This window comes from Piliocolobus tephrosceles, chromosome X, assembly GCF_002776525.5.
Source record: "Piliocolobus tephrosceles isolate RC106 chromosome X, ASM277652v3, whole genome shotgun sequence".
NCBI lineage: Eukaryota > Metazoa > Chordata > Mammalia > Primates > Cercopithecidae > Piliocolobus > Piliocolobus tephrosceles.
In genome coordinates, this window is record NC_045455.1 from 75558408 (window position 1) to 75580537 (window position 22130).

Sequence of the window (22130 nt, forward strand, 5' to 3'; positions counted from 1 at the left end):
TCACAATGAATTCAACATTATTATGAGTTCCCATATAATCTTAATTACAGCTTCTATTACAGCACTTTAAAATTCCTCCTTGTATCAAGCTTGTTTCTGTCGCTAAATTTTATGACTCTGGAGAGTAAGATGCTACATAAATGTAGAGTAAGTGTATTAACTTATTCCAAAATATATATGGAGTAAAAACCCCAAATACATTTAGTTTTTAGGAAAAACAAAAAGATGGTTTTGATATTGTTACTGTAAAATGACACTGTGTATTTTTTTTTTCTTTTCTTTCTTTTTTTTTTTGAGATGGACTTTCGTTCTTCTTGCCCAGACAGGAGTGAAACGGTGTGATTTCGACTCATTGCAACCTCCACCTTCCGGGTTCAATCGATTCTCCTGCCTCAGCCTCCCAAGTATCTGGGATTACAGGCATGCACCATCACGCTCGGCTAATTTTTTTTTTTTTTTTTGAGAGGGAGTCTCGCTCTGTGGATGGAGTACAGTGGCCCAATCTCCGCTCACTGCAAGCTCCGCCTCCTGGGTTCAGTGGCCCAATCTCGGCTCACTGCAAGCTCCGCCTCCCAGGTTTACGCCATTCTCCTGCCTCAGTCTCCCATGTAGGTGGGCCTACAGGTGCCCGCCACCACGCCCAGCTAATTTTTTGTATCTTTAGTAGAGATAGGGTTTCACCATGTTAGCCAGGATGATCTCGATCTCCTGACCTCGTGATCCGCCCATCTCAGCCTCCCAAAGTGCTGGGATTACAGGCGTGAGCAACTGCGCCTGGCCTAATTTTGTATTTTTAGTAGAGACGGGGTTTCACCATGTTGGTCAGGCTGGTCTTGAACTCCTGACCTCAAGTGATCCACCCGCCTCGGCCCCACAAAGTGCTAGGATCACAGGCATGAGTCACCACACCTGGCCTTGGCACTGTGTATTTTTCTGTTGGGTATCAGTTTCCAATAAAATACACAATGCCATTTTTCAGTAACAATATCAAATCAACCAAGGCAGCTATAGAAAAAAGAAATCAGTTACTGGCTCCCAAAAGAAAATCTCTACTGTAGAATATTTTATTTCAAGTACCCCTATAATTTGTGAAGTGGATTTCAAATTCCTTATTTCTATGCAAAGTTCTTTATTTCTATGTAGTTTATACTTACAGAAGTTACTATTGAGAAAATATAAAGCTATAGTTTATTTGTAAGAAAGTCATTATTAAAGGCTTTGACGAAGTATGACACTTAGTCACTATGGGAAGGGTACCTTTTTAAAGGGCACATAGTTTTCTTACCTTTGGGGCAAAAATGAAAAATGTTCCAATATTAGATACAAATCCTAACATAAAATAAATTGCTCTATTCCACTAGTGACACTGTTCTTTACCAGTTTTATGCCTAAATGACTTACCTCCTGAGATAAGATCATAATAGTAATGGTAACCCTCAGAGGTTATGCCTTCTACCCATCTGCCCTTTGAAGGATCTTTTTTTTTTTTCTTCTTTTCTTTCTTTTCTTTCTGTTGATTTAATGTAGAGGTGGGTGGGATAGTGCTGGTTACTGGTGTTACACTTGGCTCCAAAATTTCTAAAGAGATGAGAGAAGGGTAAAGCAGCCACAGTTAACTACTATTTTTTATTGTTGTTGGCATAAAACATTAACGTTATTTCAATAAAAAACCTAAGATTCTTTTGAGAACTTGACACATTATTATAAAGTTCATTCGGAAAAATAAACATGTAAGGGCAGGAAAATTGTAATAAAAAGAAAAAGGAGAATTTAGTTCTACCAGTTATTAAAACTTATTCTAAAACTATGGGTTAAAAATACTGCCAGCAGTGTGAAACTGACATAGAAATAGGCAAGCACATAATTGAAACAGAATAGTCCAGATACAGGGCCAACTTCAGGTTGGCTGGTATTTCATATCAAGAGGATAAAAGACAGATCATTTAAAAAAAAAGAGGTTTTCAAATTACCTATTGGGTAGAATGTTCACTATTCGGGCGATGGGTATACTAAAAGTCCAGATTCCATCACTATGCAATATATATATGCATATGAGAAATCTGCACTTGTTCCCCCTAAATCTATAAAAATAAAAAAATAAAAATGGAAATAAAGAAACCATGTTTAAAAAGAAAGTTTTTAGATTAACTGGTTAATTATTTGGGAAAAAAGCAAAGCTGTTTCCCACTCCCTGCTCTCTTCCCCCTTTTTTATTAAATACTAGGTCAAAGACAGTTACAAAAAGAACACAAAGTAAAATAATGTTAAATTTGACTACTTAAAAATTAAGATATTCTGTATGACAAAAATAAAAAAAAATAAAACAAATGAAAAATATTTACAATAAATATAGCAAAGGGTTAATATTCCTAACAAAGATCCTTTACGAATCAAACATTCTAATAGAAAAATGGACAACAATTACAAAGACAATTCAGATAACTTTTACTTTTTTTTCCTTATGTCGTCCAGGCTGGAGTGCAGTGGCTCAATCAAAGCCCACAATAGTAGCCTTGAACTCCTCAGCTCAAGCAATCTTCCCACTTTAGCATCCCAAGTAGCTGGGACTACAGGTGCGTACCACCACGTCCAGTTAATTTTTTATTTTTATATCGTAGTAGAGGTGGGGTCTCACCATCTTGCTAGGTTGGTCCTGAACTCCTGGGGTCAAGCAATCCTCCCACTCTGGCCTCCTAAACTGCTGGGATTACAGGCATGAGCACATCACCCAGCCAATTAACATTTATTTTTGCTAATATTCAAAGAAATGTTTTTCTGTTGTTTTGCAGAAGATCGGTAAGTACCGAAAAGAATGACCAAATCTAGTATTAGTTTGATGGATCAGGTATTTACACTGGTTTCAAAAAATGGGTAGTTTTGGTGGGGACGGTGGCTCACACTTGTAATCCCAGCACTTTGGGAAGCCCAGGCAGGTGGATTGCTTGAGGCCAGGAGTTCCAGGTCAGCCTGGGCAACATGGCAAGACCCTGTCTCCACCAAAAAATAGCTGGGACTGGTGGCGAGCTGAGGTGGAAGGACCACTGAAGCCGGGGAGGTCAAGGCTACAGTGAGCCATGATTGTGCCACTGCACTCCAGCCAGGTGACAGAGCGAGACCTGTCTTCAAAAAAAAAGAGAGAAAAATAGTTTTTAATGTCTTTACTTTCCAAAGGATTGGCTAGTTACTCCTAAAACAGGTCAATAAACTTATTTTTGTTCTAGTGAAAATGTAAATCAGTCCATTTCTGGAGACAATGTGGTATTAACTATCAATATAAAATATATTTACACTTTGATACTGTAACGTAACTTCTAGAAACTGAACCTACAGAGACAAGTGTAAAAAGATACATGCATATAAGATGCTAAATGCATCTTAGTGAAAAACGCTAAGCAACCTAAATGTTAACTAGGAAAAGATTAAATAAATTATAGTACAGAGACAAAATAACAGTGGCTACCATTTATTCAACATTTGTTATGTGTGGTCACATAATAAGCAATTTATACCATAATGTCACTTAGTTTTAATAATCCTAAAATTATAACTAGCAAGAGAAAATTGTCTGACTCCAAAGTCTGCTCCTAACTACCATATAAAAATGATATATCTCCCTAATTGTTTAAAAGAAAAGATACATTTGATATATCATTGAGAGAAAAAATAAAACCGGCAAATAGACCACAGCACAAAATATGTAATTTAAAAAAAGATTTAAAGAAGAGGTCTGCAAAAAATCTTAACAGTTAGTGAGTTTTCAAAACCTCTTTTCTTTGTACTGCAGTTTTGTATGTTTAAAGGAATATATATCCTATTTGGAAAAACAAGGCAATGATAATATTTAATAGGAAAAATCCATTTAAATATAAAATGGTAAAATTTATTTGCTCAAAGGGCAGCATAATGGAATCTCTCAATGCATATAATTGATAATAGTTGGACTTTCACCTACTCCTAATTCTCCAGAAATGCCTAAATCCTTTTTCCTTTCAAAATGAACACATGGCTTTATCCTCAAGTAACCAAACAACTTTCCCACCTTTTAATTACTAATGTCCAGGATAACATTTTTAAAGTCTGGCTACAACTTTAATGAACACAATGCCAATTAACTTAACTGGTACTCTGCTTAAAACCTTAATTGAAAGCTGTTTTTATTAGAGGAATACCATCACATGTTGATGATTGCAACCAGTACGTAAGATCAATTGAGATCTGCTATATGCTTGGCTTAAAGAAAATGGATGTGATATGGAAGAATTATTCACAAAACCTTCCCAGTTTAAAGCCTAAATTCAATGACAAGATAGACACAGTCTAGTTAAATAATGTCTTTCACCTGGAACTTCCTTCTAGTAGTAAATATCTGCCTTCTAGTAGTAAAATCTGCAAATTGTCCACAAAAGGTTAATTCATTACATAATCACCCATATAAATATACAAGACTCATAATTTTCACCATATGGACACAGTGAATTGTAATTATAATGCAGGGCCTCTTTTTAAATGCATAATGTCTTTTAGCCAAATAACTAGAATACCTAAAAACCTCAAAGTGTCTCTGAAATGAACCACTTACCTAGGATAGAGCTAGGATTACAAAAGTAGTATGGCTGCTATGAATGAAAGTGTTAAAAGATAAAACATTAAAAGTACAACAAAAGGGCATGAACAAACTTCCATAGTCTAAACAGGGCTATGATGCATAATAAAAGCACTGAGAGTATACTGAGTTTATAACCTCTTTATGGAAACAATCAAAGCTTACTTAGCATGACCTCTGATGTTACTTTTAAAACATGCTGGCTGCTTTTTTTTTTTTTTTTTTTTTTACCTGATTCTAAGCCAAGCCTTTTCAAATCCTCTTGGTATGCTTTCAGGGCAGCTGCCTCCATCGCAGCAAACTCCTTTGATGCCTTTTCTTCTTCCTTTGCCTTATCCAGGCTTTTCTGTTTAATCTATGTAAGACATACGTAACAGTGAAAGTGAGATAAAGGACTGACATTTGCATAGAAAAATTAGCAAAGAAACAATCTAAATTACCTCACTGATCCTTTTTGCCACATTTTCCTTATGATTCTTTCCTCTTTCATGAAATTCAACACTCTTGAAAATGAAAACAGAGAAAATACAAAAGAAAACTACATAAACATCATAAAATTCATAGTAAACACAGACAATTTTCTCATAAACATGAGAAAATTAAAATTAAAATGAATGGCAGAAAATATGAAAACATTAATTTAATGCAAACTGGCCCTTTTAATCAAATGATGCTATGGAACTACATTGTTTTATTATTATGTCCTCTGACTAGGTTTCCTTTGGTTCTTAAAATAAACCATGATGACCTTATTAATGGAGAAAAATACAAGGTACCCTTGATGACTAATCTAGTGACTATGACTGTAATGAGGACTCAAACATGACATGAAGCCAAAAGATTTTTAAACAACTTTCAACATCAAAAGCCTTTAGAATTTTATTGCTGTATTTGTCACAAGGAGGGACAAAGAGAACAATTATTTTATTGCTTTATTCCTCAAAATTAGGAGAAAAGTACATATTTTAAGATTCCTCCTAAATTATAAGCAAACGCTTTTATACAATATGGTAATGGTTCAAAATGTACAACTTCTATGGAAGATAATTTGGCAACATCTATCAAGACTACAAATACATTTACCCTTTGACATAGCAATTTTATTTCTGGTAATTTATTCTATAGATATATCTGCACATGTACACAATCATGATATATACAAGCTTAATGACTGCAGCACTGTTTGCAATAACAATACAATATCCATCTCTAGGGGACTGATTGGCTAAACTATGGTACATTCTCATAGGCTACTGTAACAGAGAAAAAGCAGCTCTTCACGTATGGATACAAAGAGAGCTCCAGTTACATACTGTTCAATTTTTAAAAACTACAGTTCAGAACAATATATACAGTACATTATCTTTTATGTATGCTGGAAGAAGAACTTGTGTCTACATGCATGTAGAAACAATGGAAGGATAGGCAAGAAAATGAAAAAAAAATGATAACCTATGGGGAGTGATGGCAACTGGATGACTGGGGATGGGGCGGGTGAGTGAGCGCAATTATCTATTTAAACAATCAGAAATGCTCCCTAAATTACAAGTTTCTAGTTAAATGCAGTAAGAAATTCCTGGCAAGCTCTGCAAAATAAGTTCTGTCAATCAAATCTTATATGATGCATTAACTGAGCTATTCTAAAATACTACCGTGAATTCATCTTTAAAGTGTGACTTTGTAAAGCAGATAATCCTGTTTCTCATACATTGGGTTTCCTAAGGTTGATTACACTACACAAAGAATACAATATTAAAGGACCATTCAAAATTAAATTAATTTTGTTACTAATTAAAGTTTAAATAGGCCGGGCGCGGTGGCTCAAGCCTGTAATCCCAGCACTTCGGGAGGCCGAGACGGGCGGATCACGAGGTCAGGAGATCGAGACCATCCTGGCTAACACGGTAAAACCCCGTCTCTACTAAAAATACAAAAAACTAGCCGGGCGAGGTGGCGGGCGCCTGTAGTCCCAGCTACTCCGGAGGCTGAGGCAGGAGAATGGCGTAAACCCGGGAGGCGGAGCTTGCAGTGAGCTGAGATCCGGCCACTGCACTCCAGCTCGGGCGACAGAGCAAGACTCCGTCTCAAAAGAAAAAAGAAAAAAAAGAAAAAAAAAATAAAGTTTAAATCAATGTGTATTACCAATTCAAGAAGATGAAGACAGACTACACTGGAAGGGATTACTTACTCTAGATAATTCACAAAATTCATTTTACAGCCTAGGTACCTCCAAGAAAGAGAGAGTTTAAGTGATTTGTGTGATTTTAAAAATTCATGGTATTTATTTATAATGATAACCCACGTAAAATAAAAGAGTCAAGAACTAGAACTTTAGCAACTATCCAAAAAGACCAAAACATCAAAAAAAATCCAAATCCTAAACACCTTGCAGATAACAGTAAATAAATATCCACAGAAGAAATCCACAGCATTAAAATATGAGACTATTCTCTGTGCATCCAACTTTGCCAAGTAAAAAGGGTATCAACATAAAATACATTTAACAGATACCCTACTGTTTATGTGGTATGTACATAGTATTTTGACACGCAAGAAGGGAGAAAAATCAGTGGTGTGCTTTTTGCTTTACATCTTCAACACTGGATCTCAACTATGAGATAGACTAACAACATACCTAACAGAGTTGTTACTTTGTTTCATGAGAAAGCGAATAATGGTGTCCTTTCAAATTTAAGCATCTAAAGATATACAACTCTGCATTAAATACACTTGATTATTTCTAGAGCAGAAAATATACAAGAAAAACTAAACTGTTGCTTTTATATTTTAAACGCTTTCCACAATACTTTGTGTATGACAGTATTATGAACACCATCGTTATAATGTAGGTGCTTCACAAACATGAATGAGATGACCTACTCATTGCCCATTTCCCAAAAGGTCACAGAGAAATAACTTCACTTAATACATAATCAAAGTTAGGTTGACGAAAAGGAAGAAGGCTCACAGCTTTCATAGGGGACTGAGAAAACAGAAATCTTTTGATGTTTTTAAAATGCAAGAGCAATGTGCATAAAAGTGCTTTGTAAACTGAGTTTACATAAAAAAGTACTTCATTCAACACAATTATTATTCGAATCTCTAATAGCGGAATTATCATACAGGCCTATTGTCTGCTATCCAGCACTTGCAGTAATCACAGAATTTCTTTGGCTGTGACTTCCAGTAGTCCGCCCTGAAAAAGGGAGAAAACAAGGCTCTAAGCTCATGTAAACCTTAAAAAGGTAAAATTTTGCATGCTTTACATTTTTTAACTTTTGAAATACATGCCCCTGCTACTGAATCTTGTATTGTTATATATAGCCGTTTTTTATTGTTTATCTGGTTGGAGCAGTCAATTGAAATTCTGTTGCCAGCAGAGCAGGAAAAGTCTGTACCTAATTCACTACAAAACTCCCTTCAATAAGATGGCTTTCAAAAATTCCTCACTTGTTACCGTCATCGTTACGAAAAACTAAGGAACATCTTAGACAACATTTATCCTTTCTGGCTTTGGGGGAGGTTGATGTAATGGAGACCTGAGGAAACTCATAAAGTTTGCCTTAAATCAAGTTATTCCCACCAAAAGAACAACATACAAGACTACTCTGGGGGAAGACTGCAGTTCCTCCGAGACTATCAGTTAAAACAAACTGTTCTTCAGCCTCAAAGCAAGAGAGAATTGGAAAAGCCGTGGGACTTCGTAGACGGCCGACCAAAAAAAAAAAAAATCATTACGCTATCCAGGGCTGGCCGCTTCCAGTGGGCGGCGGAGGCCGCAGCCCAGCCCTAGTTTCACAATACACTAGGGTTCAGGGGCTTCGGAGCCAAAGGGGCGCGTGCGACCCCCGACAGCGTCGTGGAGAGAGCACTGCGTCGCTTCACCCGCGGCCGTCCAACCCGCCCCCTGAACCGGCCGCCGGTCTCACCCAAGAGCCCGTGCCCCACACCCCACGGCGCTCGGCGGGGTAGCATTTCCACCCCGCCCTGAGAACCGGCCCTGCAGGTCTGGGGCCGGTCCCGAGTGAGTTAAGGACGCATCCGTCACGCCCCCGGCCGAAGGGCGGGAGGAGAGGAGGGGAAGACCCAGGCGAGAAGGGGCCGCCCAGAGAAACAACACCTCGTTGTTCAGGGCCTGAGACCCAACTCACATGACTGCGCCAGCCGCTATGCAAGTCGTCCAGGGTTCCACTCAGACTCGCGCTTTCTCAGCGGGACGAGTCGGGCTCTTCCAGCCGCCCGAGGCCCACCCGAACCTCCCTCCTACCCAGACACCTTCCTCAGTCAGCGGGACCAGCGTTCCGCCGTTCCCAACTACGGGTGCCCAGACGATCCAATCCGCGTTCGAAATCGCCTCCTCTCCCCTCCCCCGACAGGGGCGGTACTCCCGGCTCCAAAGAGGTGGGGTCGGTATAAAGGGGTTGAGGTCACCGGCAAGGGGCAAAAGCGCGACGGGACCTGAGCTGAAGGACAGGATCTCAAACCTCAAATCCCTGCGCCATCCCGCCGTCTCTGTGTCCTACCCTGGGACCCAGAACCTCCACCCTCCTTCTAGACTCGCTGGCTCCAGGCCAAGGAGCTCGCGCGCCGCCTCCGCCCCAACGCAAACAGCTGTTCCCAGAGAAGTCGCCGCTCTCAACTTTGCCAACTAGTCCGCAGGCACTTTGACCAGCAGAGCAACCGGGATCTGTGGGTCGAGGTCCTCTGGCGGAGTTTAAAAAAGGAGGTGAAACTGCGGGGTCCGGGGCCGCGAGTCGCTAGGCTTAGCCTCAAACTTTGCTCTTGCGGCGGAGCGGCCCCGCCCCGCCCCTCCTCTCCCCCGCGACGCCCGCGCGCTCGGACTGGGCTTGTTCCCTAGCTCGGGGAGCGCGTGGGCGGCGGCGGCGGCGGCGGCGGCGAGCGGTGCGGCGAAGGAGGCAGAGGCGCTTACGTTTGTCAGGTGGGTCACGGCAGTTTCTTAGTGCAGCACTTCCCATATGGTCTAGCGGTTAGGATTCCTGGTTTTCACCCAGGCGGCCCGGGTTCGACTCCCGGTATGGGAAAGCTGCGTTTTTCCCCCCCCCCCCCCCTCCCGTTTTCTCTTTTTTAAACTATCAGTTTGGAGGGCTCACTTTTTAAATCTTGTGTTCTGGTTCCTTTCTTGTCCCCCTGTCTGGGTGAGTTTGTAGAAAACGAGCATTACTGTAGTTAGGTGGCGCCAGGAGCTGGGCTGCGGCTTTTGGAGCGGCGAGTGCCCCACCGTGCCTGCTGGAGAAGCGAGTGCGCTCCGGGTCCTTCTCCCTCCCGCCTCCAGCTCGCTGGGCTGGTGGACCCGGAGGGAGTTTCACTTTCCCCGGGGCTGTTCCCCCGCCCCTCCGGCCCGTAGTTTTCCAGACGCCCGGGAGGTGATGATTAACTCTGGCCTTGCGTTATCTCCTCCCAGCGCCCCCCTCCGGCCCACACCCTGTTCGGCCGCCCTTGCGACTCTCCTGATGCGGGACTAGCTGGCCCCCCTGCCCTGGGCGCCGCGGAGCCCGCGCCCGGGCCGATACCTCTAGTGGTCCTTTGGCCACAGGGTATTTACCAGGCCCCACGGAACACATTGTGCTTTCCGCGTCCTCCCGGGGGGCGCGCTTTCCCGGCAGCGCAGCCGCCCGGCGCCCCTTTCCGCCGCTTGTGTGCTCGCGTCTCTACCCGCGACCTGCAAAAGCGCGAGGCTGGCCCGCGAGGTCGTCCCAACTTGACGTTAGGGGTGGTGGTCGCGGTCACGGAAAGTCCCCTCGAAAAAAGGCCTTTGGGAACGAGAATCTTTTTTCTTTCCCTTTATAAACACCACGAGCTATGGAGAAGAAAAATACCACTATGATGAGATGGCTTTAAATAAGTAAATCGGCTTTCTAAAGGGTCTAACATTTTGAGCGCCGTTGATTTAAAAAAAAAAAAAAAACTTGATTAAAAACAACAACAACACATCTTGGGGTGGAGATGGGGCTTGAGAAAGAGAAAATTGGCTGGAGACTGGGGAGGGGACGTTAAAACAACGTTTTACTGTATTTTTAAATATAGAAGCCCTGTGTTTATTACAAAGAAGGGGCAGCTGTGTCAGCCTCATGTGAGCTGTAAATGAAACAAAAGCGTTATCTTAAATGCAAGCTGAAATTAGAAAATAGGGTCAGCTATAATGTTTAGTCTATTGGGCCTCTGGGAACAAACGAAAAAGGAAAAAGTGACTCTTGTAGATGGGTTTCTGGTCAGTGCCATTACTGAGAGCAGATGTTTTGGTTGTTAGTATGTGTGTTCCCGGACTATTTTGTAGCTTTAAATGCACAGTAAATTTGTTAATGTGATCTGCGTGATTAAGGATTAGGCTTACCTTGTTAAAAAAAAAAAGAAAAAGCCTAAGTATTTTAAATCATCTACATTAATTCAAATATTTGTGTGTTTGCTACACACCAAGCACCACCAGATGCTTTTGGATTTACTGATGTTCGGGTTCTTCATGTTAGCTAGTGGATAAAATGCTGAATCGAATAATATTTTGGTTTCTGTGATTAGCTGTGTGATGAGACTTTTCACCTTCTCTGTTCTCTGGCTTTAGAGCCATACATTTTTGATAACACATATCACTCGCAAATTTTACATAGAGTTACAAGAATTGTTGAGTGATTCTTGAATAGATAATGAAAGTGGAAGTTTCATTTAAATAAGTAATAGTGTTTCATTAAGAAGCAGTTACTAAAGAATTATACAGTAGTTGAAAATTTGGCAAGAATGAAAGATAACTTGGATAACTCTGCCATAATTGTCCCCAGAGAGGCCTTAAGTTTTGACCTTTTTTTTTTTTTTTGAGACAGTCTCCCTCTGTAACCCAGGCTGGCATGCATTGGCGCGATCTCAGCTCACTGCAACCTCCGCCTCCCAGATTCAAGCTATTCTTGTGCCTCAGCCTCCCAAGTAGCTGGGACTACAGGCACCCGCCACCACGCACGACTAATTTTTGTATTTTGAGTAGAGACAGTGTTTCACCATGTTAGCCAGGCTGGTCTCGAACCCCTGACCTCAGGTGATCCACCCGCCTGGGCCTCTCAAAGTGCTAGGTGCTAGGATTACAGGCGTGAGCCACCATGCCAGGCATTGACCTTGCATTTTGTAATGAGTTTACAACATTGTACCAAATGGTGCTAAAATGGATGTTATTTTCAACTGTGCACTCGGTAATTGCAAATAGTTGTACTGTATACCTGGGGGTGAACACAAAGGAAGTAGTTGGGTCATCTCTGTATAAAACACGGATTTATCTTTCATGTAGTTGTGCATTACATAGAATGTGGTAAGGCAACGTCTGAGTTGTAGAAGTGCTACTGGAGTAACAGGTGAGGAATCAGTTCTGCTCTAGGGAGAGGACTGGAGAAGAGACCTAGAGGGGAGAGTGGACCTTGAAGAACTGGTTGGATTTCTCCTGTTGGGGAATGTGAATCATAAAACTCAGGTAGGGGGAACAAGTATGAGGCTGGCAAGTAGTCGGTTTGGCAGGAGCACAGAGTGCCTGCAGGGAGAGCCATGGGAGATCAAGCTGGGAATGTAGAAAGGAATTTTAACTTGATAAAATTTTGCGTAGGTAACGGGTTCTTTTATCAAGGAATGACATTTTATGTCACAAAAAATTTTTAAACCATTTCTGTCTCTTGGAAAACCCAAAGATAGCAGTGGCATGTGAAAAATTCTTGTTTTAATAGATTCAAGCAATAAAGAAACGTAGACTGTTTTGTGTCCGTAGGTTTTATGTTTAGGAGTTGAATAGTAATTTGTAATTAATAGAATGGAGAAAAGCACTCAGTTAATTAGAATTCACTTTATAGGAATGAAATCTAGGTTTAAAGTATGAGAATGATCTGTCTTGCTTTGTTGAAAGTGACCTTGGTATTCGAAGACAGCTGCTCGTTACTGTCAGTAAGACATATATCTTAAATTGGTTAAGGCTAGGTGATCAATTTGTGAGGATTCATTCTTACACTTGTGCCATTGGCAGGCATATTTTAGGAGCTCTCTCTTGGGCCATAAATTAGTGACACTGAGTGCTGTCGATTTACCCAAATAACCTCTTTAATATTTGCTACTGTTAGGTGTAATTAGAAGATATATGAAAGAGGCAGGATGTGGTGGCTCGTGCCTGTAATCCTAGCACTTTGGGAGGCTGAGGCAGGCGGATCAACATGGTGAAATCACATCTCTACCAAAAATACAAAAAATTAGCCAGGTGTCGTGGCACATGCTGCACCTGTATCAGCTATTCAGGAGGCCGAGGTGGGAAGATGGCTTGAGCTCTGGAGGCAGAGATTGCAATAAGCCAGGATCTCAGGATCATGCCACTGCACTCCAGCCTTGGAGACAGAGCGAGACTCCACCTCAGGGGAAAAAAAAAGAAAAAAAAGAAAAAAGTGAGAGAGCCTGGACAACTTAACAAGAGCCTGTCTCTACAAAAATAAAATGTAAAAAAAATTAGCCAGGTGTGATGCCACATGCCTGTAGTCCTAGCTACTTGCAAGCCTAAGGTGGGAGGATCCATTGAGCTCAGGAGTTCAAGGCTGCAGTGAGCCGTGATGGCGCCACTACACTCCAGGTGACAGAGCAAAACCCGAAGACCTTGTCTCTTAAAAAAAAAAAAAAAGACGTGAAAGTTCAGTAAATGTTTGCTGAGATGAACGCTGGTATTTAAAGAAGTAGAAGGGATTTTAAAACAATTACTGCATTTCAGCTAAAATCTGAAGACCTTATCATGGTCTCGGAGGTCCAACATTGTCTGGACCCTACCCTCGTAACCTCAGGTCCTACCTTATCTACTACTTCATTGTTACTACTTCATTGTATCTTGGCTACGAAGGCTTCCTTTTTGCCATGCCAAACTTATACTTGTCTCGGAGTTTCGTTACTTGCCTTTTTCCTTTGCCTGTAATATTCCCCCTCTAGCTCTGCACATCTCAGTTCAACATTACCTTCTCAGAGAGATCTTTTCTGACCACCTTAGCTTGAGATCCCTCTTCCTTGGTTACTTTCTGGTTACTTTCTGACTTCTTTTTTTCATTTTCTTAGTATCTGAAATTAACCTGTTTATTTGTTTCTGTTTCTTTCTTGTCTTATTCTGTCAATATAAGTTCCCTGAAGGCAAGGATATCATATAATGAGATCGTTCTTCTGTACGTAGTAAAGATTCAAACAATAGTAAAGAAGTTGGAACCCTCGTACGGTGCTGCTGGAAATGTAGAATGGTGCAGTTGCTTTGGAAAACAGCAGTTCCTCAAGATGTTAAACAGTTACCATATGACCCAGTATTTCCACTCCTAGGTATGTACCCAGTAGAAATGAAAACATGCCCACACCAAACCTTGTACACAAATGTTTATAGCAGCATTATTCATAAGCAAAAAGTAGAAACAACCTGAATGTCCCTCAGCTGATGAGTAAATAGGGTGAATAGGTAAAATGTAGTGTATCCATATAGTGGACTATTTGGGAATAAAAAGGGATGAGGTACTCAGTCACAAGAACATTACACTAAGGAGCCTGGCATGAAAGACCACATTTTTATTCCATTTATATGAAATATCCAAAATAGGCAAATCTATAGAGAAAGAGGGTAGATTAGTGGTTGCCTTAGATTAGAGGGGATAGGGAGGTTTCGGGTGAGGTGACTGCCAATGTGGATAGTAAATTTAGGGTGATTGAAAGTCCTAAAATAGATTACAGTGATAGCTCTATAACTCTATAAATGCACTAAATAATGTTGAATTGTACACTTTAAATAGATAAACTTCATGGTATGTAAGTTTTATCTCGACCAACCTCTTAAAAAGGATTGAAGCAATAAAAACCAAATAGAATATTTGATCTCTAGATTTTACATTTATCATTTGGATATTATCTGTTTTAAAATAATAGCAGCCTGGGCAACATGGTGAAACTTATCTCTACGGAAAAAAAATACGAAAATTAGATGGTGTGGTGGTGCATGCCTGTAGTCCCAGCTCCTCAGGAGGCTGAGGTGGTAGGATTGCTTGAACCCTGGGGGGTTGAGGCTGCAGTGAGCTGTGATCGCACCACTGAACTCCAGCCTGGACAACAGGGTGAGACCCTCTCTCTAGAAAATAAAAATTAAAATAATAATGGAGTAATTTAATGGGGAAACTTCAGCTCCTAGTTAGTTCCACAAATGTGGCAAGTGCTCAGTAAATAACTGATGGAGGAGGTTAGATAAATATACAGATAATTATGATACAATACATAGTGTGATACATACTCAGAGGGGACTAAGCCAGGGATCATAAGTGTTTGATGGTGTTCAAAATCCACATCTGAGTTTGTGTGAGGGGAATGAGGAAAGGCCTCCTGTGGGAGGCAGCATTCGAGGTAACCTTTGAAGGCTGGTTAGGCTTTTGCTAGTAGAGACAGGGACGGGAACAAGGCATTGAGAGGAAGCAAGCAGGAGCAGAGGCACGCCAACAGTTACGAGCACATTTTAACGGAGCTGAGGTTGCAAGTAGGATAAGAATGGGAAATAAGGCTGTGAAAATAGATCAGGATCTGTAGTGGACAATGTGTTTTTACTGTCCTCCCGATGCCTGGTGTGCCTCCAATGGCTCATACTTAGGAAGAACCATACCTCTGACCTGCAGAGAGCTGGAAGTGTCTGGGGACATACCCTCCTCCAGCTCACAGACTGTACTGTCAGGAGTGTAACTTTGGAGGCAGGGGCTTTGACTTGTTTTCCTCTGTATCATCAGACTTGAAGCAGGGCTTGGCACCTGGTAAACATTCAGAAAGCATTTGAATGAATGAATGAAAATCAAGAAGTAGCAAAGTCTATTTAAAGCAAAACAAAGTTTATTTTACGAAGACCCTTGACAAGGAGATTTTGGAAGCCCCTTGGATTTGGAGCTAAGGAGTTTAGTTAGGGAAAGAGATTTCTGGTAATACGAGGAATGTTTTAATGAAACGAATTTGGTAGAAACGTACAGGTTGAACTGGAGGATGGAAGGATTATATCTGTGGTCTCCGTCTCTACCATCCCTTTCCTGTTCCCACTCCATTAGGCTTTGACAAAGGTAACAGACTTCTAGCAGTCCAATAATAATCTCCTAACAGCTCTCCTTGCTTCTACTCTCTCCCTAAATAGGGTGGTGGCAGCAGAATAGAAAGGATCGGATACAAGATATAAAACTGAAGGAAAAATCTACGACTTCAGAAAGTAAATATTTCTAAAAGAAATAGAGAAGTTATGAAGCACGGATTTTATTGGAGGAGACTGGCAGTTTTTACTCTTAGCATTGGCCAGCTAATAAATTAATTGCATATCTGCATGTGTCTGTGGCGTTCGAACTCTAAAATTGTGCATTGACTTCATGAACAAGTTAATACTATGAGACTGCCACCCTGTGGACAAAATATCAAGACTAAAATCATCAAGAATTAAAGTTTCATTCATTTGTGATTTACTGTTTTAGAACTGGCTTTGGTTCTTCCACGTTGGTGCGCGCAGTGATGCTCATTAAATAGAAAGCTTGAAATTAGTTTGTTCTCTGAACTTTTTCTAGGCCTTTTAAATAAAGGGAATCTAAAATAGAGCCAGTAGTTTTAAAAAGCTGCAATGATTCAAGAATGCTTTTCAGATGGTACTTCTTTGCTCCAGAAATTTCATGTGAAAGGGTTGGTTGGTTTTTTAAAATATTGTGGCATGTAGGCCTGTTGTGAAATAGTCTTTTGTCCCTTTTGTTGTACTGATTTTTTTCATCCCATTTTATAAGACATATGGTATTATCCTTGAGAGTTGTATTTTTTGAGAAATACATCAAACATCCCACCATACCCTTTTTTGGCTAAGTGAAAGTGGCCTTCTTGCCTTGTTTTTTTGTGAATTTGGTTTTAGTTGTTAAAAGTTCTCTCTGTTTTGGACGGATTGCCTTAATTGTATTTATACAAATGAGTTTGGGTTATATTATGCTACTTATTTAGAAGGACACTCTGCTCACAAATTATACTATTTTGGTAGTTTCATAAACTAGCTTGAATCAAAATAAAATGGTGATTGTGAAATACTTATTTGCTCACTGCAACTCAGGAAATGTTTCAGTTTTGGACTCATGACCAAATAAAACTTTCCCAAGAGATGAGCTGTTTACAGCCAATAACGTTATAGATGTCTTACACACTTGAATTTCCAGAGGTGTCAGAAGGGGTGGGATAGCCATTTAGGGCTTGAAATTTGTGTCACCAGTAAAGCAGAAGTGGGCTGAAGCAGCCTTCTAAGGTCGTGATATCCACACTGAGGAGAATGGATGAATCATTGATTGACCCACTTGCCACTGATGCTTCACCATAGGGACCTGATACTTCACCATAAGGACCTTGCATTTTGGTAATGTACGAATGGTCAACTATAATATTAATGGTCTTATTTTTTTTTTTTTTTTTTTTTTTTGAGTCGTAGGAGTCTCACTCTGTCACCCAGGCTGGAGTGCAGTAGAATGATCTCGGCTCGCTGCAAGCTCCGCCTCCCGAGTTCAAGCAGTTCTCATGCCTCAGCCTCACAAGTAGCTAGGATTACAGGCATCCATCACCATGTCCAGCTAATTTTTGTAGTTTTAGTAGAGATGGGATTTCACTGTATTGGCCAGGCTGGTCTCGAACTCTTGACCTCAAGTGATCCTCCTGCCTCAGCCTCCCAAAGTGCTGAGATTACAGGTGTGAGCCACTGTGCCTGGAGATTTTCATTATTTAAATATTTCTCTGAGACAGTTCTTCTGAAAAATGTAGTTTGACAAACACAATTAAGTGTTTGGTTTTATTTAACTTTTTCAAGGTAAATATATGGAGTTGTGGGTAACTTTTCAAAATTATTTTTTGCTAACATGTATATCTTATATTCTACAAACAGTACTGTGTAATTGTAAGTGAAGTAGACTATGATGAAAGTGCACGTTTATGTAGGTCTACAAGGTAAATTGCCATACAATTTAGATTATTTAGATTAGGTTAGTATTATTTAGATACAGTTTAAGACAAGTAACTTACTTTCTTAAATTTATTTTTAAGTATTTACTCATTGATTTATTTATTGAGACAGGGAGTCTCTCTATCTCCCAGGCTGGAGTGCTGTGTCATGATCATGGCTCACTGCAAACTCTAAATGCTGGGTTCAAGTGATCCTCCTGCTTTGGTCTTCTAAAGTGCTGGGATTACAGGTGTGAGCCACTGTGCCTGGCCAAGGAAAGTAACTTTCAGAATACTTGGTGATCTAGTTACTCTTCACCTAGGTATTGAATGAAGAGTCAGTAAACTTGAAGATAAATTTGTTTTCTAACCTTCTTTAATGGTTTTGCTATGATATCCTTTTTAAAACTGTAAATGACAATGAACTTATGTAAATACATTTTTAGTTTAACATTTAACCAATAAGAAACTTTATCACACAATATCTTTCTACATTTTTATGCTATAATGGTTACTATTTCAGGATTAATGGAAGTGATCACTCCTGAGTTCATTTTCACAAATGTAAATACTAAAACATCTTCTTCTTTGAAAAGTAATTCTGGCCAGGTGCAGTGTCTCACCCCTGTAATCCCAGCACTTGGGGAGCTGAGGTGGGTGGATCACTTGAGGTCAGGAGTTCTAGACCAGCCTGGCCAACATGATGAAACCCCGTCTCTACTAAAAATACAAAAATTAGCTGGGCATGGTGGTGCACACCTGTAATCTCAGCTACTCGGAGGGCCTGTCAGGAGAATTGCTTGAACCTGGGAAGTGGAAGTTGCAGTGAGGCAATATCACGCCATTGCACTCTAGCCTGGGCGAAAGACTGAGTGAGACTCTGTCTCAAAAAAAAAAAAAAAAAAAGAAAAAGAAAAGTACTTCTAATATAGATGACTCGAACTTTGAAAAAGCAGTAACAGGCCGGGCGCGGTGGCTCAAGCCTGTAATCCCAGCACTTTGGGAGGCCGAGACGGGCGGATCACGAGGTCAGGAGATTGAGACCATCCTGGCTAAGCCGGTGAAACCCCGTCTCTACTAAAAATACAAAAAACTAGCCGGGCCAGGTGGCGGGCGCCTGTAGTCCCAGTTACTCGGGCGGCTGAAGCAGGAGAATGGCATAAACCCGGGAGGCGGAGCTTGCAGTGAGCTGAGATCCAGACGCTGCACTCCAGCTTGGGCGACAGAGCGAGACTCCGTCTCAAAAAAAAAAAAAAGAAAAAGCAGTAACAACTATTCTATAAATTTTGTGTGTATGCAAACTTGAAAACATCTTTTATGTTTGGATGCAGACTAATCACTATTGCATACATACCTTTGATTTAAAACATTTTTGTGCTTTATTTTAAATTTTTGGGAAGATGTCTAGCCTAGTGACCTTTTGATCGAGAGAATCATTCTAGATTGTCTTAAATCTTTATTTGTAGTTTAATCTTATTACTTAAAGTTTTTTGAATTTGGAGTCCAGAGACCAAGATACATTTCTGATTTAGGATGTGTTGATATATTGCTCTATATGAAGCTTTTTTATCCGTTTTCAGGTTGTGTGTGTGTGTGTGTGTTTCATTTTCAGTTTTAATCAAACATTTAATTCAACTTTTCAAGGTTGTGATGGGATTCATTTTACCCCTGCTGTTCAAACATCTGTGTTTATCATTGATACACTCTAATGCCAAGGTGCGCAGAGCTGAAATAGAAAGGAAAGGTACAGCCACAGGCAAAGAGAATAGGAGAAGGTGTCCCGGCACATGAATCTGGGGCAGTAGTGAAGGAGGAGTATCCTGAAGGGAGGCAAAACATAAGCTTGCTTAAGGAATTTGGAGCTCCATGCAGGCAGGTGGCATCAGAGAATTTCAGATATGAGTGGGAATGCCTTTCCTTTTTTTTTTTTCCTTTGTTTTTAATGCCATTTCACATGAACTACAATGTTACTGTCCCTTAAAATGCGACTTTGAAAAACTGTTCTTTCTTTTGCATTGCCATTACCTTCTAGAAGGTTATTTGTTTATGGAACGTATTTTTAGATGGCTTTTTGCCACAAATTTGTAGGAAAATGAAGGCACATAAAGTTTATATGAAAGCAGTCACAACCTGATACTCATTAGGATGGGTCCTATTAAAACAAAACAGAATATAGCAGGTATTGGCAAGGATGTGAAGAAATTGAAACTCTTGTACAAGAATGCCTGTGTTGGTGGGGATGTAAAATGGTCTGGCCATAATGGAAAACAGGATGGCACTTTCTAAAAAATTTGAAAGAGGCCAGGTGTGGTGGCTCACGCCTGTAATCCCAGCACTTTGGGAGGCTGAGGCGGGTGGATCACGAGGTCAGGAGTTCGAGACCAGCCTGGCCAATATGGTGAAACCTTGTCTCTACTAAAAATACAAAAATTAGCCGGGCTTAGTGGCGGTTACCTGTAGTCCCAGCTACTTGGGAGGCTGAAGCAGAAGAATCGCTTGAACTTGGGAGGCAGAGGTTGCAGTGAACCGAGATGGTGCCACTGCACTCCAGACTGGGTAATAGATCAAGACTCTGTCTCAAAAAAAAAATGTTTTTTGAAAGAGAATTATCATCCAGCAATTCTGCTTCTTGATATATACTCAAAATAATTGAAAGCAGGGTCTCAGAGATATTTGTACACCGTTCTTCTTAGCAGCATTACAATAATAAATACTTATTATGTTACCAAAAGGTAGAAGCAACCCAAAGATCAATCAGTGGATGAATGGTTAAATAAAGTGTGCTGTGTACGTACAATGAAATGTGATTCAGCCTTAAAAAGGAAGGAAATTCTGACACATGCTACGTAACCTTGAGGACGTTATGCTAAGTGAAATAAGCCAGTCACAAAGAAGGTAGTACTACATGATTCACCTTATATGAGGTATCTAGAATAGTTTCACAGAGACTTCAGTAGAATGGTGGTTGCCAGGAACTGCAGGTAAGGGAGAATGGGGGTTACTGTTTAATGGATATAGAGTTTCAGCTTTGAAAGATTAAAAGAGTTTTGTTGCACCACAATGAATGTACTAAAGACTATTGAACTGTGTACTTAAAAATGATTAAGATGATACATTTTGTTCTACTTTACCCCAATTAAATAATTTTAAAAAGCAGATTTCAATTTGTATTTGGATACTGTATGCTCATTATTTATGAGTGCAAAAAGCATCTGTAATGATGAAGTTTCTTATTTCACCAATATGTAAGTGTTAGGTGCTGGGATAAAACAATGATAAAACCTGACAAGATCCTCATGAAGCTTACAGTTTAGTGGGAGAGACAGACATTGATCGAACAAGTAAAAAGTGTGCTTAAGTGTACATGCATGGCAGGAGACCCCTAGCAAGGTGTGGGGAAGGGCTGGATTGAGAAGGCTGCCCTAAGGACATGATGTTTCTGTAGAGACCCAAAGGATGACTAAGCCTTATGTAAGAGAAAGGAAGAAAAGGGAAGACACAGTAGATTGAGGAAGTAGCGTTTTGCAAATGCTCTGCAAGGAAGAAAGGGTATACTTTGGGAAATGAAAGGCCTGGAGGGCAGTAATGTAGAAAGTAAGATGTGATGGGAGATAAGGCTGCAAGGTATCAAATAATATAAGATATTCTCGGCTATGTTAAATATTTTGATTTTTATCTTCAGCAGAGTGGGCAGATATTGATGGGTTTTAAATGAGGGATTATGGAGGTGGAATGGCATAGGAGCAAGAAAAATGATGTACTTTTTGGTACCCTTGGTCTTTTTTTTTGTTTGTTTGTTTGAGACGGAGTCTTGCTCTTTCGCCCAGGCTGGAGTGCAGTGGCCGGATCTCAGCTCACTGCAAGCTCCGCCTCCCGGGTTTACGCCATTCTCCTGCCTCAGCCTCCGGAGTAGCTGGGACTACAGGCGCCCGCCACCTCGCCCGGCTAGTTTTTTGTATTAGTAGATAGAGACGGGGTTTCACCGTGTTAGCCAGGATGGTCTCGATCTCCTGACCTCGTGATCCGCCCGTCTCGGCCTCCCAAAGTGCTGGGATTACAGGCTTGAGCCACTGCGCCCGGCCCTGTACCCTTGGTCTTTAACTTATAAGCTACCTGTTTAGTGTGGTGTTTGAATGCTGGATGGGATTGTATATTGGCTGCCATTGTGGGCTGTTCATATGGTAAAGTGTACTTAAAGGGTGAACTTAAGGAAATTGTCAAGGGTAATTGAGGATAAATGATTTTCACCTTGATACTGTGACTTGGTAGTTTGAAGCCCTAGAAATTGCTATTTGTCTTGGGAGAGTCTGGAGTAAGAAGACTTTGAGCTTTTAGGACCTCCAGTGGTACGTGGTGAGGAGGTGGGGCAGAGAAAACTGAGAAAGAGCTGTCTAGAATTGAGGCAAAATCAGGTGAGAGTGTTATCAGAGAAGCCAAAGAAGTGTTTAAAGTGATAGGCCTAACACAACAAGTTCTGAAAGTGTTAATTGGATTTAGCCCTGGGAGGTCTTTAGTTAGATTTAGTGGCATAATAGGGGCAGGATTAAGTTAGATTAGGCTGAGT

The 22130-nt window shown here is 40.7% G+C and overlaps 2 protein-coding genes and 1 non-coding gene across 8 annotated transcripts in view; 2 read left to right on the forward strand and 1 right to left on the reverse strand.

The window, feature by feature from the left end:
* WBP4 (WW domain binding protein 4) overlaps positions 1-9922 on the reverse strand; it is a 29409-nt gene extending 19487 nt beyond the window's left edge. For 3 of the 6 annotated variants that reach the window (XM_023208900.3, XM_023208901.3, XM_023208895.3), the window contains exons 1-5: positions 9715-9922; positions 7727-7799; positions 5044-5106; positions 4835-4958; positions 1402-1578 (exon numbers count right to left, since the gene is read on the reverse strand). In XM_023208900.3, coding sequence (XP_023064668.1) covers positions 1402-1578; positions 4835-4958; positions 5044-5106; positions 7727-7799; positions 9715-9782 — 505 coding nt within the window. In that variant the 5' untranslated portion in view covers positions 9783-9922. Of the gene's footprint in view, positions 1-1401; positions 1579-4834; positions 4959-5043; positions 5107-7726; positions 7800-8754; positions 8922-9714 lie in introns of those variants that run through there. The other 3 variants (XM_023208896.3, XM_023208897.3, XM_023208898.3) reach the window with 2 other exon arrangements.
* ELF1 (E74 like ETS transcription factor 1) overlaps positions 9446-22130 on the forward strand; it is a 114467-nt gene continuing 101782 nt past the window's right edge. The window contains exon 1 of the mRNA XM_023208892.1: positions 9446-9542. The gene's annotated coding sequence lies outside the window, so the exon portion shown is untranslated. The remainder of the gene's footprint in view (positions 9543-22130) is intronic.
* On the forward strand, positions 9574-9645 carry TRNAE-UUC. The gene has a single exon. It is a non-coding gene; the product is annotated as a tRNA-Glu (tRNA).